This window comes from Tiliqua scincoides, chromosome 1 (assembly GCF_035046505.1).
Source record: "Tiliqua scincoides isolate rTilSci1 chromosome 1, rTilSci1.hap2, whole genome shotgun sequence".
NCBI classification, from domain to species: domain Eukaryota; kingdom Metazoa; phylum Chordata; class Lepidosauria; order Squamata; family Scincidae; genus Tiliqua; species Tiliqua scincoides.
Window position 1 is genome coordinate 311545673 of NC_089821.1, and position 12902 is coordinate 311558574.

The window sequence follows — 12902 nt, forward strand, 5'->3', positions numbered from 1 at the left end:
ATCTTAAAGGGTGGGCTATTTCTGCTTTCCCCTATCTGGAAGGTTTTTCCTGCTAAACAGGTGGAAAGCAGGTTTTCCTGCTAACCCTAACCTTTTCCCAAACTCTTGTAGACTCTTGAGAGTTTTCCAAAATTATTTCTGAATGTTCTTATATGGAACAGCAGGAGGGGATGGTGGACACTGATTTGATGAGTCTTAGCAACTTCTCTGTTACATTCTGGATATACACACAAGGAAATCCTAAGCACACTTTCCTGAGAATAAGCCCCATTGAACTCAGGGACTTTTTTCTAAGTAGACATGCACAGGAGTGCACCATTAGTGATGGGATTTTTTAAGAAAGACCCTAATAGAAAGGAAATGTAATCAGTAGCTTCATTACTTTTTAATCTACATTCCTTCTCTCCCTTTATTTTTGGAACTAAGGTTCTCCATGTTTTTATCAAGATGCTGTTCCTTTCTCTAACCTCTACAGTCATTTTTAATGTTTGTCAGATTTTGAGGTCATTGTAGACCGAGTTTGATCCCTTAAACATATGGCATGCAGTGATGAGGTATCAACAGAAGGATAGTATGTAGGAAGATATGAACAAACCCTTTGCCTGTCTTTGTAATGCAATTTCAGGGGCTTGGGGAGATGCCGCTAGTCACACCCTCTGCCAAAGGAAGGCGCTGTCATGCAGGCAACATGGAAAGTTCCAGATCAGCTTCCATGTCGCGTGATGCACCCCATTCTTGTGACAGGTACAGTTATGACCTTGTGCTTTGATGGCAATTGATGTTAATTGGTGTTCCTTGACACTATTACTGCAGTTGCCATTCATAAAATTTTCACAGCAATATTTGTCCTGTAGCATAAGACAGACTGCACTTGCTCCCGGTGTGGAAGGGATTGTCACTCCCGGATTGGCCTTTTCAGCCACATTAGATGCTGTGCCAGAACCACCTTTCAGAGCGCGATACCATAGTCTTTCAAGACTGAAGGTTGCCAATACAAAGCATAAGATTAAGATCAATTTTCAAGGCTAGGAACTGGAAGGGAATAAGATCAAGGGAGCATGTGGTGGGATTCAGTGGCAGTAAGAAGATAGTTAACCCGTCAAATGAGACAGTTGGGTACAAGAAATGGTTGAGGGAGGGGAATGGAAAAGCACGATCAGAATGGATGGTTTCAAACTCTTGGGCAGAGAATAAGGAAAGAGGTGGAGGTGAGCCATAGTAAAGTGTCAAAAGTAGCAATGAGGTACTGAGTATCCCTAGAGCTGGTGTGGAATAGGGAAGTGTAGCAGTGTTGGAGGTGGATGGTGGGTGAAAAGAGCATGATTTGGGAGAAGTGTTTTGTAGACCCAGGAGTTGGTATCAGGGGTGATTAATGACTTTGGAATCTGTGGAAACCTGCCTGGTCTAACTTGCAAACTGGCACAGCGTTCTTTTTTCCCAGCAATCTGGATTTGAGTTTATGAGACTTTGATTGACCTCTTTGTTCCCTTGATTTTAATGTCAGTGACAGTGATTTATACTAGTGTCCTAACCAGCAGCAATTCTTTTTATATGCATGTTGAAGTGAATTGAATTCTGCAGTGGCAGCAATTGTGCTTTTGCTCAGGGTGTGACAATGGTGCAGCACTGTGCAGAGGTAGGAAGGTTCCACGGCCGGGCTCTGCAATTACAGGTTACTCCAACTTTCTTTTCTCAACAGAGAGAGTAGAGAAGTACGGGAAATAACCAGGAAATTGGTTCCCCGTAACACCTTGGAAAGTGCAGAATACGTGAAAGTCATAACAACTTTACTGAATGCTAAAGACTTCCGGGACCGAATTAATGGAATTAAACAACTTTTAGCTGACACAGAGAACAACCAAGAGCTTGTTGTCGCAAACATTGTAAAGGTAACAGTACACTGAGGCACATCTCCATTAGAACCGACAAGAAAACTGCCTTGTACTGGGTCAGACCATGACTCCACCTAACTTGGTATTGTGTAGTCTGACAAGCAGTGGCTCTCCTAAGTTCTCAGGCAAAGAGGTCGTTCCCATCACCTACTACCTTTTAATCTGAGAAATGCCAGGAACTGAATTTTAAGCTTTCTGCATGCAGAACACGTGCTGTGCTGTGCTGTGCTGTGCTGTGAATCCTACTTGAAAAATGTGCTTCTCCCAGCCCTTTGCCCCCCGACCATGGGCTTAATGGGAATGGAACCTAGGACCTCTCATGCACAAAATAAGGAGTTATTTTGTAACTGCTAAACAAACAAGCATGGTCTGAACAAGGTTTCTGGCTCCTGCCAGCGTTATAAGAAAGCCATGTTGATGGCCTCAGTGTTGTTTCTGCAACACACGGCATGACCCAGAGGGTTAAGCATAAGGATCAATTCTTTGTTCCTTTCTCCCGTTTTCTCCTTCCTTATCCACTATGTGGCTGAGCAGGCTCCTTTCACTCGTCATTACAGATTGAACTATCTTAAACTAAAATGTGGAACTTGCCTCTCTAACTCTTTTTCTTCTTGCGTCACTGCCTATAACTCCTTTCAACCGGGAAAGTATTGACTTGGAACTATGCCCAAGCCTGGCTTTAACTACTCAGTTCATGGATTTGCTGGGCAGCCTTGTGCAAGTTAATCAGTCTCAGGGCCCAAACCTATCCAATTTCTAGTGCCGGTGTAGCTGTGCCAATGGGGTGTGCACTGCATCCTTTGGTGGAGAGGTAGTCACAGAGCTCTTCTCAAGGTAACATTTGTTTCTTTACCTCGGGGCTGCAATGCACCTGCACCAGTGCTGGAAAGTTGGATAGGATTGGGCTCTCAGTTCCCCACCTATCTCACAGCAAATTGAACTGATGTTACGTTAATAGAAGTGATCAAGAAGTCAACCTTCCTGTTTTCTTTTTCTTTTTTTAACTTTTATGACACGGTTTTCCATTTGTTTAAATATTCATGAAACCAGACAAGATTCTTAGAGACTTAGTGTCTTGATTTAAGGTGCTGTTCTCATGGCTTCTTGGTTTGGAAGGCATGATGATTAAAGAGACTTAAAACTGGTTTACATTCACATTACTTTGTGTCCTTGTTCGCAAAGTGGCTTATAACTTTGTTTTGCGCTCCCAACAGTTGTTTGAAGTATGATATGAGCATTCCTTTTTTTATGAATGGGGAAGTGTGGCTCAGGGAGAAACAGCTTGTCCAAGGCCATACTGTGTGGCTCTCTGGCAGAGTGGGGGTCAGGTCAGGTCTCCCAGGGCAGAGCTCTTACCAGATAGTCTACTGTATTCAGATAAACATGCAGAGATTGAACAGTTTAAATAATGCATTTGCATGAGGAAACAGGATTCCAACTCTTGTGGTCATGTGTGTTTTGTCTAGATCTTTGATGCCTTCAAGTCTCGCTTACATGACTCAAATAGCAAAGTCAATCAGGTTGCTTTGGAGACCATGTACCGTTTGATTCCTCTGCTGAAAGAGAAACTGTCCCCTGTTATCAACATGCTGATTCCTGCCTTGGTGGACAACAACTTGAACTCCAAAAATCCAGGCATCTATGCTGGTGCCACGAATGTAATCCAAGCTCTCTGTCAACACTTAGGTAATGGCCACTTCTCAGCTGCTAGTTTATACAAGTGTTGTAGGAAGAATTCATCATCAGTTGAGGTTTGAACAACCAAAAACTACTGTATGATTTTTCCATTCCTTAATTATGAGTCCATTCATAGTACAGATTTTTTGGGGGGGGGGGGGAGGGAGTGGGTGGGAACCTTACTGAAGTGGATATTGTTGACGCTAATATTTTTGGGTGGGTGGGTTCGTGTTCCTAATGGAAGCAGGCCCTGAGCAGACCAAGAAAATTGGTCTGTCTCTCTCTCGTTTGGCATTGGTAGATCTCGGGTTGTGCAGCAGTGAGCAGTTGGTTCTTGTAACTGTCATGTGCAATTCATGCTCTAGACCAGTGATTCCCAAACTGGTGGGTCATGACCCACCAGCCTGGGAAGCACTTAGTTCTGGTCCCTTAAGGGGTGGGGGAGGGGAAGAGGAAGGCAGCTATGTGATCCCCAGGATCGCACTGTGGCCAGGGGGAGGGGGATTTTTTTTCCATTTAAGGAGTTGCCAACCTCCCGCAGGTGAGGAAAGTCCTGCAGACGCTTCTGCAGAGCTCCCCAAGCCTCTGTAATCATAAAAAGAACTTGGTCTATCAAAGGCTGTTGTGGGGCTAAGGCAAATCTCGGTTCCAATTCAGCTGGTCTTTCTCTTTCCTCTGAGTCTAGACAATTATCTACTTCTCCAGCCATTTTGCACAAAGGCCCAGTTCCTGAATGGAAAAGCCAAACAGGACATAACTGAAAAGCTAGCTGGTAAGCATCTCTCCAGTTGCAGACTTTTTTCTTTGCTTCTTTGTTGCTGTCTTCATCAATTAAGGTTCCTCTAAGGCAGGGTGTCAAACATAAGACCCGGGGGCCGGATGTGGCCCCCGGAAGCTTTTTATCTGATCCTCAGGCTCTCAGCTGCTGAGGTGTTACAGCTGAAATCACAACCCACATGAAAATTGGGCTTTCCCAAATCTTGAAATATGATCAAGATTTGCGTACTTTCTCTTCTGTCCTTTGCAGTTAATGAGTTTCTATATGAAAACAGGGTCTGAATTCTGGTCATTAGCTGCTTAATGATGTCACTTTCTGCTTAATGACATCACTCCTGGCCCTCAGCTGGAGCCCTGAATGAAAGAGAGCCCTTCGGCCCTCTGTATGAAACGAGTTTGACACCCCTGCTGTAAGGGCTGGTCTGTTCAATATGGGGCTGTGGTGTGAGTACCCTAGAGTCTAGTATAGGCTGTTATTACAGTATCAACAGCAGCAAGACCCAGTTATGTGCCCTCCCAGTTCACTGAGTAGCCACGATGGTATTGCGAGGCATGGAATGTTGCTTTCATCCTGAAAGTTCAGGGCAGGCAACAATATTATTATTATTAGTATTATTAGTATTAGTATTTATATTCCTCTTTTCAACGGAAAGTTCACAAAGCGGTTTACAGAGAAAATCAAACAAACAACTAATGGCTCAAAGATTCAAAAGCAAATGTAAAATAATCCATTAACATTTAATCCAATTAAAACCTCTGACTGCAGAACAGGTATTAAGTTCACAGCATTCTGTTTAAGCTTAAATCCAAATATTTACAATGGTTCTGGAAGATGTTCTAGCTTTGTGTGTCTGGAGGATGGATCCATTGTATGGCAACTATCAGAAGTGCTTCTTTGTACACCATGATTCCCCTGTAGTTTAAGGGTGGATCAGTCTTTCTTTGTTGATCAGTCTTGGTTGTCAAGCAGGATTATATGCAGAAGAACACCAAGGAGAGAGGTCCCTTTCCAGGCTCAAGACCTGGCCCTTTCTGGCTACTAGAAGCAGGGTCTGTACTTGGCAAATGTCAAGCCTCAAACACCAACTAGCTTTCTTAGTGGTCAGACTGGCCATTACTCATTTTAAGATTGTAGTGGTTATATATCCCGCATGGTGAGGGAAAAATTAGGTAGAACATTATTCACAGGTAAGCTCAAATTTTCTCATTCTCTGAATACGACACCAGCTCAAGCCCCCCTGACGCCTGGGAATAAGGTCTGGTGCTGCCCCTGCAGTGTGCACAAAGTGTGCCATCAAATGTTCTCTACTGTCCTCGGATTGCCCCTGCCCTGGATCATCCTACAAGCCCCCAGATCACCTCACTCTTCACATTGCCCCTGCATCTCTTTCTGTCCTCTCTTGCTTTTTCGTACAGTGCTGTGTCCATGGATGGGGCCTGCGACCGATAGGCTTACTTACCTTCTCCTCCCCATTGTCATTGCCTGTCATTGCCTGAGGGTGGGGGAAGCAGAAAGGGGAGGAGACACTGCCTAGAGTGGCCTCTCTCCACTTCCAGCCTTCCTTCTCAACTCTCTGTGCCTTTTGAAATGACAAATTTGGGAAGACAGCAGCAGCAGTGACTGGTTTAATCATCCTGCTGCCTGATCATCCCCCTAAAGTGCTTCCAGGAACTGGTGGTTCCATGAGAGCCTATTAGAGGGTTGATTTTGAATGGTACCTGGGAAGATGGTATTAGGATTGTTGTCTTGTTCCACTTTAGCATGATGCTGTGAGCTGCAGCAGTACATTTTGCTGTATGTGCACCTTGCCATATATTTGGTACATCAAGTAATCACTTTTCCTCTCTTTGTTTCCTGGTTTCAGAGCTCGTGGTTGAGCTGTATCCCCGGAAGCCTCATGCTGTGGAACAGAAAGTTCTGGTGGTTCTGTGGCATCTCTTGGGTAACATGACAAACAGTGGCTCCCTTCCTGGAGCAGGTGGAAATATTAGGACAGCGACTGCTAAATTGTCAAAAGCACTTTTTGCACAAATGGGTCAGAATCTGTTGATCCAGGCTGCATCCCAGCCCCCACACATCAAAAGAACTCTAGAGGAATTCCTTGACCAAGCTACCTGAAACAGGCGACGCAGAACTGTATCTGGATACCAAGGTTGCTCAAGGTTACTGACAACAAATTGTTCTACTTGGAGCTTTCATAGGGTGCATTTCTTCACAGTGCCCATCCTCATGCAGAAGTGAACTGAGAGTGGCTGTCTTGAACATCCGTCTCTCAAGGACTTTGCTTCTCCAGTACAAGACCTGGGCCTAAACCAAAACCAGTATGATGCCTGTAGACACTCGCTTCCCTGGTGCTGTTCCGAGGTTCTGTAGAATTGGATGTCTTTGAAAGCAACATCAGCCTGCTCATTTGCACTCTTTTGATTCTGAGGCACAGTGCCCTGCCTGTACTAACAAAGATGAGATTTTTAAAATAGGAATACTTTAAATCATGTTATGACATGTCTTCTCACATAGCCTTATATGGAAAAAAAAATCCTAGAAAGAAACACATGAAGGACAGGGTTCTGTGTGATCTTTGTGGAGAAAAAAATGTATTTTTAAATCAGTCCCACTCATGAATGTGCAGTGTTAGCTTGCTTTTGCTGCTGTTGATGAATGACATCTGCTTGACAGTTAGGCATAATTATCTGCACCCTATTGTTTTAACAGTTATAATGAAGCGTGTTGACCAAAATGTATAGCAAACAAATAATTTTTACAGATTTTGAACACACGTCTTAAAACAAATGTCACGTGTTGAATATAACTTTCCATATTTTAGTGTGAAAAATACTGAATGTTATCTTTGTCCGAAATTTATATAAAAGTGTTAACTTTTCTGCCCTGCTGTGCAATCTTCAGCAATATAGTGCCAGTTCTTCCTCTTCTTCCTCCTCTGAGAATTTGACAGCTACACGTACTGTATTCATTTGAAGAAAAAAAAGAATGTTATAAAAATAAATGGATTTATTTCTGTAAAAATGTGACTACTGCTTTGGTTGTTTTTCTTAGCTTGATTTGAAACAAAGTTTTTTTTTAGTTTTAGCATAAAGCTGGACTAGTATGTAGTAAATTAAACCTAACAGAACCTAAGAAAAGGTCTGCAGGATGAAGTTGAAGGGGCCTCCTCTAGTCCAGCACCCTGATTCTCACAGTGGACTATCTGCTGCCTTTGAAATACCCAGAAACAGGAGAAAAAAGCATGCTTCTCCTACTTTTGCTCACCTACACTGGTGTTCAGACTTACTGCTACTGAAACTGGATGTAGTGGATAGACTTGTAGCCAGTGACAGACGTGTCCTCCACGAATTTGTCCAATCCCCCTTTAAAGCCATCCAAGCTAGTGGACATCACTACATCTTATGGCTGGAGGTGTTTGAAAATGGTGTTATTCACTTCACTCAGAAGCAAGCCCACTGTGTTTAGTAAGACGCTGTATTCCTATCTTACCAGAAACAAACACCTCTATTTATGGCAAGGAATTCCACCAACTAATTATGTGCTGTGTGAAGAAATTCTTCCTTTGCTCTATTCCAGTGTTTCTCAAACTGTGAGTTGGGACCCACGAGGTGTGTCACAAGCCAATTTCAGGTTGGGTCCCCATTCATTTCAGTGTTTTGTTTTTAATATATTATTCTTGATGCTACCATGATATGTGATTGCATTTGGGGAAATGTTACAGAGCTGTACTTTTAACAAGCTACTATGTATATACTTTTAACAATGATAGTAAATGGGACTTACTTCTAAGTAAGTGTGGGTAGGATTGCAGCCTAGGATAGTTAAAAATTTTCCTGCTTGATGATGTCACTTTCAGTCATGACATCACTTCCGGTAGGTCCTGACATTCTCATTCTAAAAAGTGGGTCCTGGTCAGTGGCGTTCCTGGGGGTCCCGGCATCCAGAGCTGCCGGCTTCTTTCACTTAAAAAAGAAAAAGACAAATAGGCGGGGGGGACGGGACACGAAGCTCACAGCGTTGCCCCCCCAGAGTGCTTGGGGCATTTGCTCCACTTGCCCCCCTCCAGGTACGCCTCTGGTCCAGTGCTAAGTATGAGAACTACTGCTCTATTCTAAATCTTGTACCAATAACATTTCAATGAATGACTCCTGGTTCTGGTATTGTGTGAGAAGGAGAAAAGCTATCCACTCTCACCACACCATCCATAATTGTTAAGGTCTCAATCACATCCCTCCTTTGCTGGCGCCCCCCCCCCCAAAAAAAAAACACTTAACAAGCACCAAATGCTGAAGCCTTACCTGACAAGAAAGATGGTCCAGCCCTTTGATTGTTCTGCACCTTTTCCATCTCTACAGTATCCTTCTTGAGGTGTGCTGACAAGAACTGGACACAGTAATACAAATGTGGCCACACCAATTTGTATTGGCAACCTTCAGTCTCGAAAGACTATGGTATCGCGCTCTGAAAGGTGGTTCTGGCACAGCGTCTAGTGTGGCTGAAAAGGCCAATCCGGGAGTGACAATCCCTTCCACACCGGGAGCAAGTGCAGTCTGTCCCTGGTCTGTCTCCCTGGCTATGGGCCTTCCTTCTTTGCCTCTTAGCCTCAGACTGTTGGCAAAGTGTCTCTTCAAACTGGGAAAGGCCATGCTGCACAGCCTGCCTCCAAGCGGGCCGCTCAGAGGCCAGGGTTTCCCACTTGTTGAGGTCCATCCCTAAGGCCTTCAGATCCCTCTTGCAGATGTCCTTGTATCGCAGCTGTGGTCTACCTGTAGGGCGCTTTCCTTGCACGAGTTCTCCATAGAGGAGATCCTTTGGGATCCGGCCATCATCCATTCTCACGACATGACCAAGCCAACGCAGGCGTCTCTGTTTCAGCAGTGAATACATGCTAGGGATTCCAGCACGTTCCAGGACTGTGTTGTTTGGAACTTTGTCCTGCCACAGATTTGTAAAAGGGCAATATACCAGTCTTATTCTCAATCCCTTTCCTAATGGCTCCTAGAAAGGAACTTGCCTTCTTTGCATCTGCAACACACTGGATCAATGTTTTTATTGAACTACCCACCACAGCCCCAAGATCATTTTTCTGGTCAGTCATTGACACCTCAGACGCCATTGGTGTATATGTGAACTTGGGATTTTTGTCCCAATGTGCAAATTAAGGGTGGTTGCATCAGCCCTTCCACACAGGCATGGTATGTCTTTGGTGGTGCTTTCATGCAGATACAGTTGTGCTGGGCCAGCAAGAGCCAGCTGTTTAGAGATGTGCATGCTCCAACTTCTGGACAGGTCTCTGGAACAGAACTGGTACATGTTGGGAATTTTGGTATACTATTGCTTATTGACACTGAACTACATTTCCCATTAAGCTGCCTGCTCACCCAGTCTGGACAGATCTTTCTGGAATGCCTCACAACCTGCTTTGTCTGCAGACCCTTCAGAGGGAATATAGGTGCCAGTGATAAAGCAAAGGGCATGGGGGTTTGGCTAGATAGGAGTGCTGCTGCAGTAGGCATCCTGTGCTGCATGCTGGGCCAGTGATTGAGCCATGTAGTGCTTCCTCTGATAGGTCCCTGTGCTAGAGCATCTTAGCTAGCTGTGCCTGTTCGCAGTGATGCAAAATGAGGTTTCACTGAGATATACAGGAAGCTGGACTAGATGGGCCTTTGGCCTAATCCAGTGGGGCTCTTCTTATGTTCTTATGTATTCTTTTTCACATGTTGTGGCTGGGTGGTTAGCAAGCAACTTTAGGGAGTAGCCAGTGTGAGTGGTTTTTGCCAGTCATGTAAAAAGCGAGTGCCTTTGTAGATAGGGCAAATCCCCTGGTTGGGCTTGAGCTCACCTTGCCTGGCACCCAGCCTGCATCTTTGTGCCATGAGCCACCATGACCCTGCTCTGTGTGTGTGGTGTTGAGGCTGCATTTGTGACTTGTCCCAGTCCCTCCCTTGGCACAAGGGTCCTTCTCAGCTGATGAATGCCCCCATTCTCTTTTGAGGAAGTGCTCTTTCTACCCTTGCTCTACTGTGGTCAGAAAGGTATTTCTTGGATGCATGTGCTATGCTTGTGTGGGTGGGATGCAGTCAAAGCTCATGAGAGGAGGGTAAAAAGAGTAAATCATATGGGAACCAGGGTCAAAAGGAGGCCCAGGAGCCAGAGGAGGGAACCCAGAAATCTTGCATATTCTGACCACTCAGATTGCTGCTTGCTGGGGGTGCTATTGCCAGATACTGCCACAAGCCATATACACTGAACCGAGGAATGCATCCATGACACTACTTAACTGTGTCAAATCTGGGAGGAAGCTGCCCTGCTACAGTAGCTCTGTGTCTTGTGGATCTGCTTACTGTGAAGGAGCCCAGGGACACAGCTGCGGGACTACTGCTGCTGTGGGCTGCTGCAGAAGTACAATTTGGTACACAATGGACACTTTCTATTCTGGTGAGCCTAAATATGATGATGCTAATTTACTGCAATGATTTTCTATACTCAGAAAATTTTAGGCAGACTTAGGAGCGTGTTCGATTTTCTGTATTAACTGCCATTGCAGTGTAGAGAGATAGATGGGTAGCCTGGTGCACTTTGAACCAAAGACTTTTCTGACTTCTCCACCCTCCCTCTGCTCTGTCTCTTTTGGGAAGGGGCCCCCCAAAAAACTTGTAGCCCCTGATAAAATTCCTTGCACAGGCCCAGGGTGCAGAGACCTGAATACTGGGTGCAGGACAGGCCAATTCAGGCACACCAGACCGAGGGGGGGGGGATGTAGTTTCTACCAGGAGTCACATACAACACGCCCCTAAAAGGCTGTGACCAGCAAGAGCTTAGAGTGAGTTGGTCAGGCTCAGCTCCCCTTCTCTGAGGGGGGAACCCCCCTTTTGCGGGACTATACATCAAAGACATCTTTTGCCAGATCCCACTCAGCACCCACTGGGCAGCAAAGGCCTGGTTGCCCGCAGTGGCTGCTGCAAGGGGAGGGACACTGTGGCGTGGCTCAGGGACATGCAGTGGGTGGGGAGGCAGGTGAGGCAAGCCTCCCCACTGGAGTCCTTTGAAAAGCACCACCGCCTGTGAGGTGAGGGGAGGCAGGTGAAGCAGAGCCTTCCCAACCAGAGTTCTTTGAAAAGCGCTGCCATCTGTGAGGCATGGGGGGGCAGGTGAGGCAGAGCCTCCCCACCAGAGCCCTTCAAAAGGTGCCACCGCCGCCATGTGAGGTGCTCAGGCGCGTGGTTTGAGTGTGCTTGAGCACCTCACATGGCGGCTGCGGCACTTTTCGAAGTCCCTCACATGGCGGTGCAGCTTTTCAAAGGACTCCTTTTGCACCCTTTTAGATTGTGAGCCCTTTTGGGACAGGTAGCCATTATTTATACAGGTATTTCTATACCGCCTTTCTTTGGTCGTCAGATTTCTCCTCAGACTCTAATCCAAGGCGGTTTACAGAGGCAGGCTGTTCTAAACCCCCGCAGGGATTTTTACAATTGTCTGGTTCTAGTCTTTCATAGAACTCCTCGTTCCAGCAGGATTCCTTCCTGGTCTGGCCTCTCTCTGGCCCTTTGCCTCCCACGCTCCACTTGAGGGCAACTCCTCTCTGCCACCCAGGGTCAGCTCATCAGCGTGTTGTCAGTTCTAAGGTACTTAGAGATCCATTAGTTGTTTGTCTGATTCTCTCTGTAAACCGCTTTGTGAACTTTCCCTTGAAAAGCGGTATATAAATACTGTTAATCATTAATAATCACCTGACAGGGCGTGGTGCTGTTCGAAGGACTCCAGTGGGGAGGCTCTGCCTCCCCCCAGCACGTCCATGGCATGGCTTGCCCTTGCCCCCCCCTCCGGCTACGCCCCCGGAGCACAAGCCTGGGGGCGGGGTACCGGAGCTGGGAGTCGATCAGGCTTCCGTGGGACAGCCACATCCTCGGGCCGCCTACAAGGGCTGTGGGCGGGGCGCTTGTGACGTAAGCCGGGGGCGGGGCCGGAGCGCTCCGAGTCTCTAGCTCCGCCCTCTTCCACTGATCTCGCCCCCTGCAGCCCTCGGGGAAAGCACGTAAGCCGGAGGGATGATGTCACCGCGTTGCGACGTCGAAAGGGGAGGAGGGAGCGAAAAAAGAGGCGCAGGCGCTGCCGGAACCGGCGCATGCGCATTGGGCTTTTCCTGCGGCGTGACCCTTGTGCGCATGCGCCAGAGCGGAGGCGCGGGTCTTCTGCGCTTGCGCAGTGCAATTCGTAAGGCGGCGAGCAAGCGGGAGGGCGGTCGCTGTGTCTGCGTGTGTGGCGGCGGCTGGGCGGACGGGCCCGATGGCAGAGAGCGCGCCGCAGGTCGGTGAGGCGGAGGGAGGGAGCGAGCGCCCCGTGGGGGCCGGCGGCGAAGGCGGTTGGGGTCACCCCGCGTCGGCCTCGTGAGGGGAGGTGGGCCGGGAGCTGCGTGGGGGAGGCCGGGCGCCTTCCCTCAGAGCGAGGTGCGCGCATGCGCGCTCGGTCCCCCTCCCCGCGTCGTTTGAGGGAGAGCCTGCCTACCGTAGTGCTTCGAGAAGCAGCGCCCAGCGCATGGGTTGAGAGTGCTT

At 47.1% G+C, this 12902-nt stretch overlaps 2 protein-coding genes across 3 annotated transcripts in view; both read left to right on the forward strand.

The window, feature by feature from the left end:
- TOGARAM1 (TOG array regulator of axonemal microtubules 1) overlaps positions 1–7376 on the forward strand; it is a 38288-nt gene extending 30912 nt beyond the window's left edge. The window contains exons 18-22 of the mRNA XM_066624427.1: positions 626–744; positions 1700–1889; positions 3359–3578; positions 4255–4341; positions 6212–7376. Of these exons, the coding sequence (XP_066480524.1) occupies positions 626–744; positions 1700–1889; positions 3359–3578; positions 4255–4341; positions 6212–6465 (870 nt within the window). The 3' untranslated portion in view covers positions 6466–7376. The remainder of the gene's footprint in view (positions 1–625; positions 745–1699; positions 1890–3358; positions 3579–4254; positions 4342–6211) is intronic.
- A 5193-nt stretch (positions 7377–12569) lies between these two features.
- PRPF39 (pre-mRNA processing factor 39) overlaps positions 12570–12902 on the forward strand; it is a 33882-nt gene continuing 33549 nt past the window's right edge. Inside the window, exon 1 of one of the 2 annotated variants that reach the window (XM_066630191.1) lies at positions 12570–12657. The gene's annotated coding sequence lies outside the window, so the exon portion shown is untranslated. The remainder of the gene's footprint in view (positions 12658–12902) is intronic. The other variant, XM_066630169.1, reaches the window with a different exon arrangement.